The 21,655-nt window shown below is 40.9% G+C and overlaps 1 protein-coding gene across 4 annotated transcripts in view; it reads right to left on the reverse strand.

Moving 5' to 3' along the window:
• FMN1 (formin 1) overlaps nt 1–21,655 on the reverse strand; it is a 429,704-nt gene that overhangs the window by 17,821 nt on the left and 390,228 nt on the right. For all 4 annotated transcript variants that reach the window (XM_023255532.2, XM_023255529.2, XM_023255530.2 and 1 more), the window contains one exon: nt 19,041–19,190. In XM_023255532.2, coding sequence (XP_023111300.2) covers nt 19,041–19,190 — 150 coding nt within the window. The remainder of the gene's footprint in view (nt 1–19,040; nt 19,191–21,655) is intronic.

Below are 21,655 nucleotides of genomic sequence, written 5' to 3' on the forward strand. Positions count from 1 at the left end.
CTAACATTCTTAAATGCAGAGACTTAACATAAGAAGTCAGCGCTCTGACCTCTCTTACACAACTGGAAGGCACAGCAACAGAGCGGCATCTCTGCACCTCAGCCTCTCAGTGTGTGGCGCTTCCTGTCACTTGCTGGCGTACGGCATCCTGAGGTGGTCAGGCAGTGCCATCTACCAGCTTGTCCACACAGATGACTTTCTTACACTCAATGCACTTCACTCATTGTTGCTGCCCACCTGAACTCTCTAAGCTTCAACGTTTTGGTTGGGAGACTTGCTGGAAGGCTAGTGTGACAAGTCAGGGAGTCAAGGGATGAGATCCCAGACTACTGAACTAGCCTTCTAATTGATCTTCCTCCCCCACTCCATCCTACTGATGAGTGCAGTCTCAATTGGTAATGTATAACTCTGAGAATGTCACTTCCCTTCTTGAAACCTTTTAGTCACTCTCAATCAAGTATAGCCAGGGTTAGCAAAGGTTTTCTGCAATGGTCAGAGAGTAAATATTTTAATTTTTTTTTGTAGGACAAGTTATTTTTCTTTAATATTGGAATCATAGCTATATCCCAGACACTTCCAATATAAATCATTTAGGCTAGATAAGCTATATATTTAAGATATATAAAATCAAGTTGTTGATTTTAAGGGTATGTTGTCTTTTTAAAAACATTTTTGTATTGTTTATTTTTGAGAGAGAGAGAGAGAGAGAGAGAGAGAGAGAGAGAGAGAGACAGAGCATGAGTGGAGGAGGGATAGAGAGAGAGGGAAATACCAAATCTGAACCAGGCTCCAGGTTCTGGGCTATCAACACAGAGCCCAACGTGGGGCTCGAACCCACAAACCGCAAGAGCATGGCTTGAGCCGAAGTTGGACACTTAACCGACTGAGCCACCCAGGCACACTGAGGTACGTTATCTTAAAAGTATAGTCCATCCAAGGGCACCTGGGTGGCTCAGTTGGTTGGGTATCTGGTTTCAGCTCAGGTCATGATCTAATGGTGAGTTCGAGCCCTGTGTTGGGGTCTGTATTGACCACTCAGAGCCTGGTGCCTGCTTCAGATTGTGTCTCCTTCTCTCTCTGTCCCTCCCCAGCTCATGCTCTGTCTCTCTCTCTCAAAAATAAACATTAGAAAAAAATTTTTTAAAGTATAGTCTATTCCATTTTAAGGCTGATCTATAAAGTGGAAAAGAATGCAGAGTGTTAGATCCTTTTACAACAGCTGAAAGATAATCAAAAGATCAGTGCCTCAGATTGTGAAAGGGAATTTATATTGAGTTTCTATAATTTTTTCTAGGTATTTTCATTTTTTTAAGTTTATTTAATTATTTTGAGAGAGAGAGAAAAAGAGAGAGAGAGCAGGGCAGGGAGAGAGGGGGAGAGGGGGAGGGAGGGAGGCAGAGGGGGAGAGGGAGGGAGAGGGAGGGAGAGGGAGGGAGAGGGAGGGAGAGGGAGAGAGGGAGAGAGAGGGAGAGAGGGAGAGAGGGAGAGAGAGGGAGAGAGAGAGAGAGAGAGAGAGAGAGAGGGAGGGAGAGAGAGGGAGAGAGAGAGAGAGAGAGAGAGAATCCCAAGCTGTCAGCACAGAGCCTAGCATGGGGCTCAGTCCCATGAATCACGAGATCATGAACTGGGCCGAAACCAGCCAGGCGCTCCTAAGTATTCTCGTTTTTTATTTTAGTTCACACATGATGTTACATTAATTTCATGTGTACAACACAGTGCTTCAACATCTCTATACATTATACTATGCTCTCCCCAAGTACAGCTACTATCTGTCACCATACGATGCTATCACAAAGCACTGACTATATTCCTTATGTTGTGCCTTTTATTCCAGTGACTTATTCACTTCATAACTGGAAGCCTGTATCTCCCACTCCTGTTTACTCACTTTGCCCACCTTCCCATTCCCTCTCTGCTTTTTGCCATATGATTTCTGCGACTGTTCAACTCTGCTGTTGTAGTATGAAAGGAACCATTAAAACAATACATGAACGAACAGCAGTGCAAATGCTGTGTTCTAACAACCTTTATTTATAAAAACTTGTAGTGGGCCAAATTTGGCCCATGGGCCATAGCTATGTTTGCTGAATGCTGAACTACAGTATAGGATTCAAATTCCCCATTATGGCAATCAAGGGTCGCTCTGTTCTAAACTTAGTTTAGAACTCTAAACTAAGTTTAGAACTTAGTCCATCTTACATTTTCAGACATGGATCTGGTCTTATATTGTCCTTGGACAAATCACTTAACCCTCTGAGCCTCAATTTCCTCATCTGTAAAAGCAGGAATAATACCACACTTAACACCGCTGCTGTGAACAGTGTAGAACGCATTGTATATGATTACTTATCAAATACCCTTTCCTTCCCCCTCACTCCCTGTCCCAGCCAATCTATTCACTGCTCTTTGCATCATGGCTTTTCTCGCCTCGCAGGTTGCTCTTACTGTTCCCTCGATGACTTTCTTACTCATTTCCATAAGTTCAAATTCTTCCCATTCTTCTGCTCTCAGCTTAAGTGCCAAAGTCATGAAAGCTTCCTTCACCTCTCCTAGCCAGAAGTAATTACTCTTTTCCCAAGTGAAAGAGCACTTTGCGCCTCTCTTCAGGCACTTAAGGACTTCTCATTTTAGGACTGTATAGGTGTCTGATTTCTCTTAAACCACAGGAACCACTTGAGGACAATGATCATGCCGTGTGCATTTCTGGGTCTCCTCCCTATTCCTACATCAAGCGGTCTCCCATGCACAAGGGAGCTGTTAGCAAATACCTAAGTGGCAAACGAATGATTTGCATTGGTAGTTCCCCCCTCCCACTTTAATCAAGTCTAAATGTTTAGTGAATACCCAGAGTTGTAGAATAATTAGCTTTTCCATTTATCCCTGGGGTGGGGAGTAAAAACATTTAAAAATCTAGTTCTAGTTACTGATTAGCTGACTGAGTCCTGAATAAGCAAAAAGAAAGGGCATTAAAGCCACCCAAATGTGCTAAATATTTATACATGTCAACTTATGTACACATTCCAGGATTCCTAAAAGTATCCACACGACATTGCCCAAAAGAAGACTGAGGCTCAGTGAGGTTAATGCAGCTTTTCCTGAGTCTGGAATTTGCTCCTCTCACCTAGGATGTAAGAACTTTTCTGCTTTAGTTAAAGAGCTAACTCCTAGCCACTTACATGCTCAGTCTCCCCCGTGGCTCCATTGTGCATGGACTTGTTTTTGGTTCAGGCCTAGATGTTGGTTCTATTTTTGTTTCTGGTCTAAATATTTACTCTAGAAAATCACACATAGTTAGTTGCTCATGATTTCTCATAGGCAAATAACTAGACTTGATTTCAAAGTTCCACAGCATCCCCTCCACCCCCGAAAATCTGACATATAGGGGAAAAAACAGACAAATAAGTTAGAGAACAAAAATGACTATTCTCAGTTCATAAATGCCTCAGTAAAACTATTAAAACCCCTACCTTTTCTTCTTCCTCATTATAATGAATCTCTAAAGAGTTATTGAGGGCCCTGGTAAATTTCAAATGCTGCCAAAGTCTACTGAAGAAAGGTGCAAATATGAGATGAGGCCAGGACACATGTTTTCTGACATTCCTGCTTAGTCCTTACTTTATAGAAGTGATCTGCAACCTTGGTTTCATATTAGAACTATCTGGGGAGGAAAGTCTGCTTCTGCTTAGAATGTAGAAAAGTGTAACAGTATTTTTCCCATCCTTGGATGGATAACCTACAAAATCACACTTTTGTCTTGAACCCTTTGGAGATCTAGGGGTGTTGTGAACTGCAATACAAAGAATGGCATGCCTTTCTATTCATAGGCTTGGGTTCCCCACTATTACAAACTCATTTTCTGGAAGAGCTTAAAACTGGGTATACCTGGAGCGCCTGGGTGGCTCAGTCGGTTAAGCATCCGACTTCCGCTCAGGTCATGATCTCACAGTCCGTGAGTTCGAGCCCCATGTCGGGCTCTGTGCCGACAGCTCAGAGCCTGGAGCCTGCTTCCGATTCTGTGTCTCCCTCTCTCTCTGCCCCTCCCCTGCTCATGCTCTGTCTCTCTCTGTCGCAAAAATAAATAAAAAAATTAAAAAAAATTTTTAAAAAAACTGGGTATACCTTTGGGTCTTCTACAGGCTGATTTATATACCCACAGCTAAACCAAACCAAGTCAGAACCCGCTGACTTCAGGAGACTGAAGGACAATGTCTTTATTCTTTTGACAACCAGGATTTCGTTGGTTCATAGAGGAGGTGGCGTAGAGTGTTCAGGCTGTTATACACTGATTGTCATTATGGGAAAACCAATACTTTAGATCAGTGTGTTCAAACTGTCCTCCAAAGAGCCTTAGCATTCAGCAAAGGTGCCTCAGGGAGAGGAGGAAGAGTTAGGGGATCCTCCAGATCCCAACATCTGCAAACCCTGCTTCAGCTAGAAAAGCTTTATCTGTTTTATTTATGTATGTTTTCTTCTGAACAGAAAGAGATCCATTAAAAAAAATTGGAAAACCCCTGTGTATGGACTTCAAGAGACCCCATTGAAGCCTCTGGGGGAAAGAGAAAAAAAAAAAAAATAAACAGCCTTCCTCTCTGGGAGAATGAGAACCAACACAAGTCTTCTTCCTAAAGAACTGTCCAGGAATATCTTGGAGCTGGATAACTGATTAAGAGGACAAGGCCTTTTAAAAGGATGATACATGGGACACCTGGGTGGCTTGTTGGTTAAGCATCTGACTTCAGTTCCGATCATGATTTCATGGTTCACAAGTTCAAGCCCTGCATCAGGCTCTGTGCTGATAGCTCAGAGCCTGGAGCCTGTTTCAAATTCTGTATCTCCCTCTCTCTCTGCCACTCCCCACCTCCTTCTCTCTCTTTCTCTCTCTCTCAATCTCTCTCTCTCTCTCTCTCTCTCTCTCAAATAAACATTTTAAAAAAATTTAAAGGATGATTTTTCTGATAGCCATTGCCACCGGTTTCCAGGTTTGGGGCTCTGATAAAATAGCAAATCTTTAAAAATCAAAACATGGCCAGTTTACCACTCACCTCTGCTTGCTACTTTTCAGATATGTTCTAAGGCTGTGAGATCAACAGTATCTGGCAAAGACTCACAGGTAAGAACTGTGGAGAAAGATCCAGGTGGGCTAAAATGTGGGAAAAATAAGAGCCCATTGGAGTACCCACTGACTTCCCATAAAGGCAAGAGTTACCTCACATTTCATCATGGTTCTTTTTTTTTTTTTTTTTTTTTTATAGTCTTGCTTGGAATTTTGCTTGGTCTTCCTGATTTCAGTTCTATTCTACTCTCCAATTTCTACTTGCTTTCTTTGCTTTTAATAAACCCAGAACAAAAATGAAATGGATCCATCTGATTCCATCCTACCTAACATTCCTCTAAGCTTACTTCTGTGACTGTAATTAATGTTTTTTGTTCTGTTTTGGTCAACTGCTCTTTCCCTTTTTCTTTCTTTCTCATTTCAAATAACTGAATTGTAACAAGACTGTCAACCAAACAACTTGTGAATAATAAGTACGAGTCTAGGATACACACACACACTTCTCAAAAATATATAAACATTAAAAATTCACTACACACACACACACACACACACACACAATGGAATATTACTTGGTGATCAAAAAGAATGAAATCTTGACATTTGCAACAACATGGATAGAACTAGAATGTATTATGTTAAGTGAAATAAGTCAGTCAGAGAAAGATAAATATCATGATTTCACTCAAAGGTGGAATTTAAGATACCAAACAGATGAATATAGGGGAGGGGAAGGGAAGGAAAAATAAGATAAAAACAGAGAGAAAGGCAAACCACAAGAGACTCTTAAATACAGAGAAGAAACGGAGGGTTGCTGGAGAGGTGTTGGGTGGGTGGATGGGTTAAATCAGTGATGGGCATTAAGGAGGGCACTTGCTGGGATGAGAATTATACACAAGTGATGAATTGCTAAATTCTACTCCTGAAATCAATACTACACTATTTGTTAACTAACTTGGATTTAATTAAAATAAAAAAAAATGAGTAAATGGTCTGGAAAATCAAAACTATGGAGATTGCTAGGGGTTGGGGGGGGGGGAAGGATGAAAAGACCACAGAGGATTTTTAGGGCAGTCAAAATATCTGTATAATATTATTATGATGGATCTATGTCATTATATATTTATCCAAACCCTTAGAAAGTACACCAACAGTGATCCCTAAGGTAAACAATGGGCTTTGGGTGATTATAATGTGTCTGTATAGGTTCATCAGTCATAACAAATGGACTCTCTGGTGAAAAGTGCTGATAATGGGGGTGGCTATGCCTGGGTAGGGACCAAGGGTATATGGAAAATCTCTGTACCTCTCTCTCTCAATTTTGCTGTAAATCTAAAACTGCGCTCAAAATACAAAGTCTTTTTAAAAATGAAAACAAAAGGGTAAGTGGTCCCCACAAAATATCATCCTGTTTTAAACATCTATTGGTGGATATTTATTAGAAGTTCTCTTAAATGACAGTGACCAATTCATTTCAGAAAGTGGAAAATATATAATCTAGTGATATTACCAGGGTTAGATTTGTTAATAGTCACTCTCTTTTGTAATGTAGATAATAGGACCAAGGGAGTGACTTCAGGAATACGGAAGGAGTTTTTGCCTGTAGTGCCACTAGCTTCAAAGAGGCATCTCTGTTACCCATCCAGTACTGTGTGACCTAAAACAACAGTCACTGCCTGACCCAGACTAAGCATACACCTTCACTGAAGATACTCAAAGTCAATGGTGTCAGAAACACTGGTGGATAGCGGCAAAGAAAAGGGAGGCATTGCAGGGAACACAGTTCTTGAAAGTCATGTTTGGTAAAAGCATGAAATCTGACCAGCTGTAATGTGAACCTGTTTAAGGAAGACTTTAATATCACTCATCACTAAAGAGAGAAGGTCAAAATAGTCCAGAGAGGGAACAAGGCAGGCTCTGTGCACCAATCAAAACAGAAATGGTCCTGTAAGTCAGCATGGCATAGGGAATACTCAAGGTCCCTAAAAAGCAGGATTATAAAAGCTGAAGGTACAAACCACTACGTCACTAGACTTATCTGAAAATTTAAGGCCATGTGAACCAGAATCTTTCTAACAAGTATGAGAACTCCATGGAAGGACATGATCAACAAAGGAACAGGAGAAAAACATGCCTTTGTCAATGGCCTAGTTAGTTTCCACCTAGGGCCCTCTGAATGGTGGATAAAGTTCTTGTTGGACAGAGAAGGGAGGTGTTGGCACCTACTGAAGATCACAATTGTAAAATACATAACTTGCCAGTCTGGCTACCCAGTGTGGGTTGGCTTTATCAATCATTGTTAGGAACAGCTTCTTCTATAAGCAAATGATTATATTTTTATGGTCTCCCTTTAAGAGAACAAGTCAGGGAAAGCGAATAAGAAGTTACAAACATGAAATGCCAACTGGATATTCATTCACTCCTGTGCCATGATCTCCATGCAGCCTTGAACAAAGCAGTGTCAGGCCAAGGAACAAAGAACTGCACAGTCTTTGTGGAGATGTGAAAGTGGTTTTATTGCTTAAGAAAGCTCAATACCACATGATTTCTGGAACTTTGGATGGAGAAGGTTGAGGGAAACATCTTGTTATTTTCCTCATTAGGATTACTTGCATCATAGACAGCATTAACGTCACAGGGGTGGTTTTTAATGTTGTGCTTTTAGAAGGACACAGCTATGCCAGGCTAGCCTTCCAGTCAGTGCCCAATAGACTAGGCATTAGAAGTCAGGCTCTGTGCATTCTGTGGAATTTGTGCAGGTCTTTTGATATTCTGATATTCCTCAAGTCTCTAAAAGGTACTGTCCTCATGCTGTTTCTCAACAACCAGGGGTAAGGGGGCTAATGTCCAGCTTTGGTTCTAAATAAGTAAGTACAATCATGGAGACCAGCCAGGGGCTGTGGGAATCTCCCTCATTTCTATCCACTTTGACGATACTAACTCACTAGGTATTATTGAATTCTTGGTAGAACTATCACGGGCGATAATATTTATGAAAGTCAATGAAATAAGTAAAGTCACTCTTCACTCTTGAAGTAAAACACAAACAATGCAAAGACCAAACTCATTAACTCCTCAATTTAAAGGGAAATTTCTTCCTCACTGCAGCAGCTGATGAAAACATCATTGGCTAGTATATGTGGAATGTTTCCAAAGGATAAGAAAATAAAACTCAGAGAAGAGAAGCATAGTCAGTATGAAATAATGGGTAACCCTAAAATCATTTATCTCAGGCAGGCCGAAAGGGCTATATACTTGGACAGACACACACTTTTCTAAGCTCATTCTCTCTTTTGGAGTCTGACCATTGACTTGACTACCCCTCCACCCCAGGCTCCCCAGATCAGTCTCCTAGCAGCCATGGTAAGACAAGACCAGCAGGAAAGTAATAACAGGTCTTTGACTTAAAAGATTTAGTTCCTTACACACCAGAATCTAGTCTTAAAGTTATTCTAGGATAAAAGAGCCCATCACTTCTTCCTAAGCTTGACAATTTTCCCTACCTCATTCCCAAGATATTTTTCTATTTACAATGAAGGAAGTCCTCTCAGAGATGGAATTTCACCAGCTACACAATCAGCCACTTCATAGTGTTTGTGGGATATCACTTGTAGTACCCAAACAGACTTTGACTTCAAATGATTAATTGCAGAACAAAGGCTGCTTCCGTTTCCAGAACTTCTCCCCCAGGCCACAGGGGAGTGGAAGTGGAGGGGTCCCTGGACTTGCCCTGGAATGCACAAGCAGTTAAAGCCAATCACTCTGCACTTGGTAGACGAAGCACCCCAAGCCGCCTGGCAATGTAGGTGCAGAGTGAGAGGTAACAGCACTGTGTTTCCTCGTTCAGGGAGGGGCATCTGGGAGACAGCTTGCAAACCAAAGCTGGCCCTGTGTAATAAATCTGCAACTTTAATTGCAACACACGGTTAGTCTTTGGAAGACCTTTCCAATCCTGATAATGAAGACATGCATGTGCTTGTAGACACCCCCCCCCCTTTAGGTTTTGGAACCTATACCACCTACCAAGACTCACCAAAAACTAGAACTGATCAGAGCCTGTTTACACAGAGGACTGAAATAAAAAGGGGGAGGAAGCAGGGGAGATTGTGTGGAGCAGCTAGCCTTTCTGGCGCCCCTCAAATCGTGCTATCCAGGCAGACCCCTATTTCATCTATTCTATGCCCAAGGCAAGAGCTGTCAGGAGTCCCACAGATAAGCAATTTAGATATATTCTAGCTGAATGAAGGAGACTTACTGTGGGTTTCCATTGCTGTCTGCCAAACCAAGGAAATAGAGTGTGGACAGATGCTCTCTAAGGTCCTTATTTGAGCTCCAAAAATGTTGGAGGCTTGGCACAACCATGAATCCCAAGGATCTTCACTTCCTTGTTTTTTCTAGTTGTTTTTTTTTTTTTTAAGATAAATTGAAAGTAATATAGTCAAGAACAGAGGAGGTGATTGTTTTACCCCATTAACTAATCTTTCTTGTTCAGAACATGTCTATCCTCTTTAAGAAAGCTATTCAGATTTTAGATGCTAGGGCAAAAGCAACCCACATGGGGTATATTTGGGGAATTCTATTACAAAAACCCAAATAAATAAGACATCTCATCTATCAATAGCAGACAGCAAATTCTCTAATCAATTGCAACATGGCAAAGAAAGCACAGAGATCTTTTATTTGTTGAACAAATATTAATTGAGCAGCTACTATGTATAAGGAAATACATAAGGTGCTAGAGAGAAAACAAAGAAATATATGCCGTTGTCCTTATCTTCTAGGGCTTACTATTTACTTACGGGAGAAAATGTCTATAACTGAAAGAATGAAAAAGAAATCACTAATGCCAAAATTGAAGGGGCAGTAACCCTCTAGAGGTTTGGAGGAAAATGCTTACAGAGATTGGAGAAAACTTCAGGAAAGAGGCAACATGTGATCAGTAGATTAAATCCTTCCAGAATGGGGTCTCATAACTTGTACAGCACTTAAGACATAATAGGTATTTTTAAAAGCATGTGTTTTTGCAAGTACGTGGATGGAACTGGAGGGTATTATGCTAAATGAAATTAGTCAGAGAAAGACAAAAATCATATGACTTCACTCATATGAGGACTTTCAGAGACAAAACAGAAGAACATAAGGGAAGGGAAACAAAAATAATATAAAAACAGGGAGGGAGACAAAACAGAAGAGACTCATAAATATGGAGAACAAACTGAGGGTTACTGGAGGGGTTGTGGGAGGGGGGATGGGCTAAATGGGTAAGGGGCATTAAGGAATCTACTCCTGAAATCATTGTTTCACTATATGCTAACTAATTTGGATGCAAACTTTAAAAAATAAAAAATAAAATAAAAGACTTAAGTTCATTCAAAAGCCCATACACAAATGTTTATAACAGCTTTGTTTATAATAGTCAAAACCTGGATACAATCCAGTTTTCCTTTAGTGGATGAATGGTTAAAAAACTGTGGCATATCCACATCGTGGAATACTACTCAGTAATATAAAAGGAATAAACTATTGAGAATCATGAGAGAATCATGCTGAGGGAAAATAGAAATATCAAAAGGTTACATACTGTATGATTCCATTTATATGATTTTTGAAATAAGATTTAGAAATGGAGAAAAGATTAGTGGTTGCCAGACTAGAGTATAGTGAGGGTGGGAAGGAACTGGGCATGGCTATGGAGGGTAATATGAGGGATCCTAGTGATGGAAACAGCAGAGAAAGGAACATCATTCTTAGGTGCATAAATGTCAGCATCTTGCTTATGATCTTTGATCATAATTTGGTAAGATGTTATCTTTGAGAGGGAATTGGATAAACAGTACATGGGGTAGGTCTATATTACTTTTTACCCTGAATGTAAGCTAACAATTGTTGCAAAATAAAATGTTTCATTAAAAACAAAAAATAAAAATAAAAAAATAGAAGTATGTGTTTAAACCAGGCTGATTACATGTTACAAATCTGTATTATGGGAATGCAAAATGCACACATGAGAGACATGTGGACTGAGTACTAAGAAAAGGAAACACAGAGAGGATGGCACTTGGGCTAGCCCCAGAAATCATGCTGTGTGATTCCTCCAAAATGGGCACTGAACCTCCCAAGTCCAGGCCTTTGCCATGTGATTCCCAGAATGTCCTTATCCCTTTCCTCCCTAAGCTGCTTAATTTAATCTGTTCTGTCAATACCCAGCCCTTTCCTATCTACAATCATGGGATATCAGGGTTGGAATATACCTTCATGATCACCTAAACTTGGTGATCCTAAACTTGTTCCTAAACTTGGCTGAACGTAGTAAAAATGAATGTAGAACATAGTAAAGGAACAGACCCTCTCTCTCCCACTTCCAAAGCTCACCTGAGATATTTAAGCAAGGGATGGGTGAAGCCAAGGCATTAATTGAGGCAACCACAAAATGTGCTCCTGCTCTGCCCTCTCTGTGGGGAGTTTCCTAAAACTGCAGATTCCTGGGCTCCACCCCTCACACTGGGACTCTGATGCAACAGATCTATTCACTTTTTTTACGAAGCTCTCCAGGTGATTTGAAAGACCATCAGATTTAGGAGCAGGTGATCTCCAGTATTCTCCCACTGGCTTCTGAATTCTGTCTACAGTTTTCTGCTCGTTGTGGTCCTGTTTATAGCTACGTATCTTCCTAAAGTCCTCCCGACCTCCACGTTTCTTTGGGATCATTTCTTTCCCCAAACTCTTAAGTCACACCAGATCTTCAATGTCCACTAACTATCATGTTGCACTATGCTGTGAAGTCCCTTCTATGTCAAAAAACAATTATTAGGCTCTGTGCTGGAGAATGCACCATAGATTATATACAAGGAATGGGTTCATGTCCTAGAAGTGGGAAAAGACACATAAACTACTCAAATAACAAGCTGGGATGAATTAAGTCCTAAAGGATGTTCAAAACAAAACAAAACAAAACAAAACAAAACAAAACAAAACAAAACGTGGTCAGAGACCAGAGGAAGAGGTAGTTCTACTTAAGGACATGTCAGAAAATTTCTAGAGAAGCTGGTTTTGGAGGTAGTCCTTAATAAATGACTACATTTTGACCAGCAAGAAACCCAGGACAATACAATGTAAAGAAATTACCTAATGAGAACACAAGGCAAGAGTGCAAGTGTGAGAAACAATGAGTCATCGTGGTAGGTACACGTGAGATGAGGCTAGAGGAAATGAGGTTGGAAAGTGAGTTAAGGCAAGTTGTTGGAGGCCCACGCTCTAATTCGGTAGAGAATATGGAATACTTGAAAGAGCTCTAGTGTCAAATAAGACCTCTATGTTTTATCCTCATTCTGTTGCTTACTAGTGACACTGTGACGCTGGCAGTTCATTTACTCTCTTCTGTGCTTCTGTATGAACTAGCAATACACCTTTTTCCCAGGGCTGTTGTAAGGACACAATGAGTTAATGAATATATATGCCATCCGCGGCCAATTCTCTTCCCTTTGACGTAACTGAAAACCACAGAACACATTTAAAGAAATAGATGTAATCTAACTTCTGTTTTAGAAAGAGAACTAGATACAATATTAAGGGACATTAGAGAGGAAATAGAAAACCTATACGTAGACAGAACAGAAGGATGTTACAATAACCCAGGTGAGAGATGAGGTCCTGAAGACAGCAGTACTACTGTGAAAACAAGGTATAAAGAAGAATAACCATTGAGGAGGTAAAACCAAGAAGTGAGCAATAGGTAGGAAAATGAATCTTGTGGAATTAAGGATGATTCCAGCCTTCAGCCTGCCTTTGGCTGCTAGGAAGAGGATACTGATGCAGATGACAGATTGGGTAGCCGAGAAGAGACAGTCTCAGGTGACATGGGGTACGTTCCAATGGGGTCTTACTGAATTACAGACGGAGGCTGGGCATGCTATGGTAATGTTTAGTGTGCAGTAGGAGATGTGGGTCTAAGACTTGGAACCAAGACTTTGGTTGTGGGAAGGAAGACCTGGGAGGGGTTTGAGAAAGAGTTGGTAGGGGAAGCTACGAAAATAGCTGGGACTAGCTAGGGAGGAGGTATACAGCAGAAAAGAGGAACACTGACATGGGGACCTTAGGAAAGGTTCACTCTTTTTTTAAAAAACTTTTTTTTTTAATCTTTATTCTTGAGAGAGAGACAGGGTGTGAGCAGGGGAGGGGCAGAGAGAGAGGGAGATACAGAATTGGAAGCAGGCTCCAGGCTCTGAGCTGTCAGCACAGAGCCCGACACGGGGCTCAAACCCGCGGACCGCGAGATCGTGACCTGAGTTGAAGTCGGACGCTCAACCGACTGAGCCACCCAGGCGTCCCAGGAAAGGTTCACTCTTAGGCAACAGAAGAAAAGGAGGAGCTATCGAAGGAGATGGAGGACGAGTGATCACGTTCACAGATTTTTATGCAAAAGTAAAATAAATTTTTCTTGTTTAAGCAGTAGTTATTTTGGCCTTTGCTATGGCAGCTGAGGCTTTATCCTTACTGATGCAGGGAGTGTGTGCCAACGAAAAAGACAAAAATGAACATAAACTCTTCTTGTGAGAAGCTAGAAGGGAAAGGAAAGTGATGGAATGACAGTTTCCAGGGGGCAAAGGGTCAAAAGAGATGTTCTAGGTTTTTCTCAAAGCAGTGATCCTGAACTTGTTACCATTTTCAAGTCTACCATCTCCTCTCCTTAGTCATGGAATATTCTGCAGAAGTAGTTTTAAATTTATTGCTTGGGAAATCAGCAGGCTTTATTCTTTGTGATTATAATTCTATTCATAAGTCAGTTCTTTGGGACACTTACTGTTTATTTGTACAGAACTGTCTTCAAATGTGATTTAGAAAAATTCAAAGTTTTGCTAATTAACTAGGGGGTGATTATTTGTATTATTAAAGGAGTCCTTCAAAATACGAAACTTCTTAGCAGTTAAGTGTACACAAATCATTTGACCATACAACAGAGGACTAGGGAAGAGAAAGTTAATTTGTTCGAAGTCACTGTAATGACCATGGCACTGTAATGACATGACTGTAAAATGCTTGTCAGTGACAAAGCAGAATTCAATGAATAAAAATTTTAGTTTATGGAATTTTTTCCAGGAATAACTTTATCATAGAGAGGAATTTCTGCAATGTCTACACTGTGATCAATGGCTCCTTTGTGGGCTGAGTGATGGCCTGTTTCTAACTCCTGGTCCTAAAGTGACCTGAGCAGGGGGCAGCTGTGAGGACAGCCTTCAGGATAACCCTACAACAGCTCTGAACTCTCTGCTGTCAAAGGTATGGCAATTGTGTAATTAGCAACAAGAGCTGCAAATAATATACTTAAAACAGAAACTCTGTTGGTATTTAGCGGAACTAACCATCCATTCCCCCATAGTGTAAATTATAGCTGTATGTGTAATGAAATTTCTTATTTGCATTTTTCATAAAATTCACCAAACTCCTTATTCACTCATTACTTACTGATTATGGTTTTGTTTTGTTTTGTTTTGTTTTTTAAATGGCACTTTTAAAGTCTGCTTTGGCTCAGGGTGAATTATTTGCCACGATTTTATATTCCTGGAGTCATGAATCCTCTGAGACTTCTTTACCTTTTGCAAATTCATAGCTTATTTTGTGGGTGGTAGTAGTTTGTAGCCTCTATATGCGCATGTGTGGGCATGTGTGGGGAGTGGTCTTAGGATATCTTAAGTAGTGAAACATTTCATAAGAAGAGATCCTATATGGGGCTCCTGGGTGGCTCAGTCGGTTAAGCGTCCGACTTTGGCTCAGGTCATGATCTCACAGCTCATGAGTTTGAGCCCCGCGTCGGGCTCTGTGCTGACAGCTCAGAGCCTGGGGCCTGCTTCGGATTCTGTGTCTCCCTATCTGCCCCTCTCCTGCTCATGCTCTGTCTCTGACTCAAAAATAAATAAAAAGATTAAAAAAAAGAAGAAAGGGTCCTATATACCAGAATAATTAAATGGAAAAAAAAAGCAGAAAATGAGTAAAGCATAGTCAATAAAAGCAAAAAAAAATTAGGTTATCTCCTTGTAATTATGCATATGCTTGGATAATCTGTTGATTTAATAGGTGGAAGAATTGTGTGTTCAAAAAATTCATTGCATGTTTGGATAGCAAGAGGCACAAATATAAAAGTACATGAAAAGGTAAGATGAGACAAAGCTGCCTCTGAGGGTAAAAAATCTTGATGAACTTTAATAAATCATTAAATGCAATGTTAGGTACACATGAGCAGAGGAAAGGTGCACACTTAAAAAAGGTTGTCTCTAAGACCAATATTACTACTGAGGGGAAGTACTCCGGGCAGGAGGCAAGTTGGCTAAAGACATTTACCAACTGAGAAGGCAATGAAAATTCTCCCTGCTGCACCCCGCCCCCCTCTCCCCCAAATCTCTCCCAAGTTCACAGCCAGACCTTGGCTGGAAATGTCTTCTAATACAGTCTCTAATGAGCTGAAGAGCAAAGGTGGGAGGTATTATCTCAGAAATGAAACACACTGTTTCTCAGAGTAGTAGAAAACTATTTTCTGGATTTATAGAGATTTCTAGCTAGAAGAGATCACAGTGAACATTTAATTCCTGCTTCATACAATACAGGTATCTAACACATGTGACCATAGTGTGTGCCCCCAGGCAATAAGCGACTGGCCCAAGATTACATAGCAAATTACCAGCATAAAAATGTTGATTTTCAAGTCTCTATCTAGAGGTCTTTTTTGCACTACTGAGCAGTGCCTATCAACAGAAGGGGTAAGAGAGGGTCCTGGTACTTTCCACTGCAGCGGTAAGTTCCATCCAGTATTTGGGACAGCATGAGGACGGGTGGGCCACAGACCAAAGGTCTAGGGAGTGAGGCATTCTGGATTTGTGCCTAAACACAGAAGTTGCTCTTTTGCCTAATATTGGCTTAAGTGCGAAGGACAATTTAGTGACATTAATGTGCCATCACATAGGAGCTTGCTTTTCTACTGATAGAGTTAATCTGCAGGTAAATCACATCGCTGGTGAAATACTACGTCTCCTCTACTCAAACACAGACTTATGTCCTGACACCAACTTAAAGCTATGGTTTAGCATTCACTCACAAGGCACAAAAACACTGGATGTTTTTATATTGTCATTTGTGTGTTTAGAGATTATTCTGGGTTTTATGAGGGGCAGTTGTCACCCTGTTATGAAGCTGTATCCATCTCAATCTTGCATCAAGCTCATGTGTATTGATGGAAACCATGCTAAGCAGCACAAGAAGTAAACACTCTATCACCACAGATTGACTACCAATAAGCTGAAGTTCTCAACACTTCCACTTCATTTGGAAGTGCATTTATACCTTTGAAAATACTCCTACTTCCCCTTTATTTTTCCTAATGATTTTTGGGATTTTAATTGGCCTTCAAATATAATTAAAAATCCAATAGGCAAAGGACACCTGGGTGGCTCAGTCGATTAAACATCCGACTTCGGCTCAGGTCTTGATTTCGTGTTCGTGGGTTTGGGCCCCACATCAGGCTCTGTGCGGACAGCTCAAGAGCCTGGAACTTGCTTCGGATTCTGTGTCTCCCTCTCTCTCTGGCCCTCCTCTGCTCACACTCTTTCTCTCAAAAATAAACATTAAAAAAAAAATCCAATAGGCAAAATTTCTTGATGGAATCCCACACTATAGTTTTTTTTTTCCTAATAATTCCAAGCCATCAGGATTTCATTTGGTTTTGATTTCATTTTCATGTTATATTACTGTATCCTGACATTTAGTGTTGTTGGGACTTCTTGGCAAAGACTAATAAAAAATATTACCGAGCATGATTCAATGGGTGTCAAAACAATCATATTGTTTCTCATGTAATTATAATAGAAGAATTCAAGTTAATTTGGTTATTTTAGCCCAATGAATATGTGATTCCAACAGCTTAGCAGATAGAGGACAATCAAAAAAAAAATCCTCACATCACAAAGAAACCCTGGATATTAATCAGTTTGTTTAACCGGATGAACAGTCATATACATAATGCGCTAGCATTTCCTAACAAATAGATTTCTGTAAACAAACCGCTTCCAAAAATATTTTATGAGCTGTCATTAGCTTCAGAGATGTTTTTCGAGGTTGGCAACCTTGGTGATCCATCTCACAAAAGCTCGGCTGGAATGAAGAGACCCCTGAAATTGCTAAATGAGGAGACCTGAGAAGGGTCCTGTGAAGTCATGACCCTTTCAAGGGGTTGGTTTACAGAGTGTGAAGTAGGCAATTCACCAGCTGCACCCAGGAAGCCGTGCTGGAAATGCTGGTGGCTAGGAGAAAGGGACACTTTGAAGGATGGCTGGAGACCACTGCCCCTTCAGACTCACAATTAGTTTGCTCTAACTTCTATGATAGGGAAAGTCTCCTTAATTTGGACTATAGTTCAATATCTCAACCCAAGATTATTAAGATAAAAAGCAATTAATTACCCTATCTGGTTTTGGGGGGACATTTTTTTTAGGGCTCCAACTATAAGGGCAAATTTACTAAGGATTACGCTTAAAATCTGTGATGGAAGGATCTTAAGCAAAGTGTGTCTATTCAGAACCCACCTCTGGAATGTCTGGCTTTCAGGTGTGGGTGTGGAGAGCTGATGGCCAGCTGATGCCCTGTTAGAAGGATAGGAGCTCAGCTCACACAACAAAACTTGTTCCACAGCAGCTTATAAGCCGAAAAGGCTAAATAAGCAACTGCCGGGTGAGAGCAAGAAGGTGGGTGCCGAGATTTTTAGGGTTCTTTTTCTCCACATTATTATTCATTATCTACTTTCTTAAGAACGTCACAACAATTGCATTGCATCAGTTTATCTACACAATGGATATATTCATTGTAATTCCCGTGTTTTCAAAGAAGTAATGGTGGAGACATACGCTGATAAACATTTTTAAAGGTCTTGACTTTTTCAGGAAAAAAGTAGGCTTTTGAAGAAATTCCTTGAGAAAATATTTTTGACTGTGTCAAAAATCTCTAAACCTTGATCCCTTTAAAAATAGCTTTTAAAGGTGAAAAATATTAGTGTAGTGTGTGTGTGTGTGTGTGTGTGTGTGTATCATGCATACGCCTTGTCTTTGATTACATAGTAAAGAACAAAAATTATGGAACTTCAGGTCTCAATGTTTAGTGAGATAAGGATCCTAGAATTACATAAACCATTTCCCTTAATTTGTAGTTTTCTGTCTCCTACTCCACTTTGAAGGACACTCTCATACATCTGTTCTGCAGTAGTATAAGCAAGACCTTTTTGAAGTTTAAATGCATGACACCCTTTGTAGAACAGTGGCAACCTGATCAAAACAGCGATCAAGCAGAAATGCTTTTTTTTTTTTCTCCTGATAAACAGGGCCAAATTTAGTCTCTTTCTAGGCAGAACGAACACACACTCTCTCTTTCTCCCTATATTCAGAGGCGAGGCTTTTCTTCTACCCCCCACTAATAAAATCAGGAGGCTGCAACGAGTTTGAGCGGCAAGCAGTTTGATGTCCTCAGCAGGATACGAGGAGTCAGAAGTGGCGCTGTAAATCCAGAGTGGGGCTTCGACACTGTGTTAAGTGTGGCCCGAGTCTCAGAGATTTCCTTTTGATGCAAGTTCAGTATATTAATGGGAAAAGCATTCACTTTTATTTGTCTGTACTGTCTGCGACAGCAAGGCTGCCTCATTTAGCCTGGGCCAACGTGAAAATACACAGAGAAGCAATCTGTTGCAAATTAGCACAGCCCCCCTTTCATTTACTAGCTAGTAATTGGAAGGGGTTAAGAAAGTGTAACTTATCAGATCATGGGAGCATATCTGCTTGTGTGGACAGCATGCCTCCCCCGGATTTCCCCCGTGAGCCCCCAGGCAACAATCTTTCCTCAATCTTGATCTGAAAGAAAATACTGATGTGTGTGAAATGTGCACACTTGGGGAGGTTTGAGACCGCAGTTTCCTAGACTCCTGAGGGGGGTATTGATGACTCCATTAGAACCTTACCTTTCTTTAGATATGGTTTTGCTCTCCCGCTTCCAAATGGTTTTGAAGTCACTGCAGAACTCATACCACACCATAAACACGTAGTTGGGTGTGATCTCCTTCTCACCGGACTTTGGCTTCATCCCAAAGTATCCTACTGTTGTTTCAAAACTGCAACAGGTAGGGGGCAGAAACAGAGGATGAGAAAGTGTCAAAACCATCAGGGCAAGGACGCTGGGGGCATTTCCCACATATTCATTCTCTAAGACAGAAGCCCAGCCTCATAGTGACTATGGCTTACCCCAAGCCTCAGAAAGTCTATTTGTTCAAACTGATTTTCCATGAAATCCAACCTGATACACCTGGCCACATCTTCTGTGTATGAAAATGAGGATGTAGAATTCCAGGGTCTTCATCTCAATTCCACATCATTTACCAGCTCCTCGCTTTATGTTTAATGATCATATGGATTATAAAGGTGACATATTGATTCTGTAGCATTAGCACTGGTTAGATAGCCCACCGGGAATAATCTGTTGAGTGTTTCATGGAAAATCAAGAGACTATTCTATCCTTATTCTGGCATCTTCTGGCTTCGTAATCTTGGGTCAATCACTCAGCATCAGGCTCTCAGTTTTGTCAAGGGTAAAATAAGACTTAAAATAGATGATCTCTGAGAGGATTACATAGTAAAGCTTGATAGGATATAAGAATGCAAACCACCCATGTATAAAAAGAGATAAAACTGAAGGCACAACAGGGTTTGGATGAAAAACCATCTTTGACCTTAAAAATATGATCTCTAATCCTGTCAGAAAAGGATCCAGGTTTTCCAAAGTAGATTTTCAGGTATCGCTACGAATCTCCTGACCTACCCCATGGAGGCTCATTGCACAGCAGACAGCCGGGGCCTCCCAAGCAGCCCTTCTTGGAGGCGCTAGCTTTGTAGCAATTTATAGCTCTGCACTTGGTCCCCCACTCCCAGCCCCCACCCACCCAAAGCCTCACAAGCTCATTTGCCATGAGCAAGAACACTTAAATAAATGGCCCCCTTTTCTAGGGTGTTGGAAACTAATCAAAGCAGGAATGGCTGGCCAGGTTTACTACTCAGTGCTCTATCATCTGTTCAGACACAGCGTTGTTGTTTTTTTTTTTTTTTTTTTTTTTGTGGCCATCCTGAACACTGAGCTTCTAATGGAGCTCTATTCAATGGCAATTGTAAAACCCTGAAGCCCCGTCACTATTACAGAGAATACTTTCATCTCGTTCTCAGTTATTGGGCAATATGTATCTCATAAGATTTTATCACATTTCACAGATGAACTGTTAATTGATTCCATGGCTATGATTAGGTGAGACCCAAGCTGGAGCTGCGGCTCCGAGTCCCATAAATTCTTTGTGCTTCTGTAAAGAATAAATCTGTTTTTAATGCAAATTAAAACTACTGGCCAGGGAATTTTGGCTCCCAGTTATTAAAAGACTGGAAGTGCATAAGTGGAGAAAGGCAATAACTGTGGTAATTTCTTAAGGGACTCTCCTATAATTCCAAACATACATATTTTGGAGCAAAACCAGTAAGGCAAGAAAGTAGCAATGTCCGCTTTCACACCAGACATGACTCCTAACTCTGTGGCAGTCACAATACTGATAAAACCAAATGCATGCTCTATGGCATATGCTTTTATTTCATTCGAAATGAAAATTATATTGACTGTGGAGAGTTACATAACCCACAGGCACAGGCCATGCGTTTCTTATAGAGCCATGGGACTTTAGAATTGGAAGGGACTTATAGGTCAACTTGTCCGATGTTCTCATTCTAGAGATGAGAAAACCGAGACCTGGAAAGATTGAATGACTTTATTCATTGGCAGAGTGGGGCCTACCATTTGGGTCTCTTGATTCCCAATGAAATGCTTTTTCCACTCTACCCTTCTGTTGTTCATGTTCGTTGACACAGGCATTTAAAAAATAAAAATAGCTTTTTTTTTCCTCTTACCACTTTATTTATTAAAAAAAGGTTTTTTAAATGTTTATTCATTTTTTTGAGACACAGAGACAGAGCATGAGAGGGAGAGGGGCAGAGAGAGAGAAGGAGACGCAGAATCTGAAACAGGCTCTACTCTGAGCTGTCAGCACAGAGCCTGATGCGGGGCTGGATCTCACAAACCGCGAGATCGTGACCTGAGCCGAAGTCGGACGCTTAACCCGACTGAGCCACCCAGGCGTCCCTCCTGTTACCACTTTAGACACAGTTGCCCCCGATATTTACTCTCCAGGAGAGCACACTGTCATTTTTTTTTCTCTTCCTTATGGTCACCTTCTATGCAGGAACATATTTATTTGTGCATTAACAGAGAAGAGAAAGTCTTCAGAGGAGCAAATTCTCTTCCTATCTTCCAGCAGGATATAGTGAAGAGTACAGAAATACCAGTCCTTGTGCTTCATGGATCGCCCCAGCACCCCTGGCTTTATCTGGAGTCTAGATCGTGAGACCAAGATATTGCAAATACTTGTGCAGTTTCGGAGAGGGCCAGCGTTGCCTGTCGAGTTATCACAGAGCTTCAGAAAAGCCTGTTATGGTCTTGGGAGCCTCACTTTTTCCAACCTAAACTGGAGCTAACCATGTACCCTCA

Source organism: Felis catus, chromosome B3 (assembly GCF_018350175.1).
Source record: "Felis catus isolate Fca126 chromosome B3, F.catus_Fca126_mat1.0, whole genome shotgun sequence".
NCBI lineage: Eukaryota > Metazoa > Chordata > Mammalia > Carnivora > Felidae > Felis > Felis catus.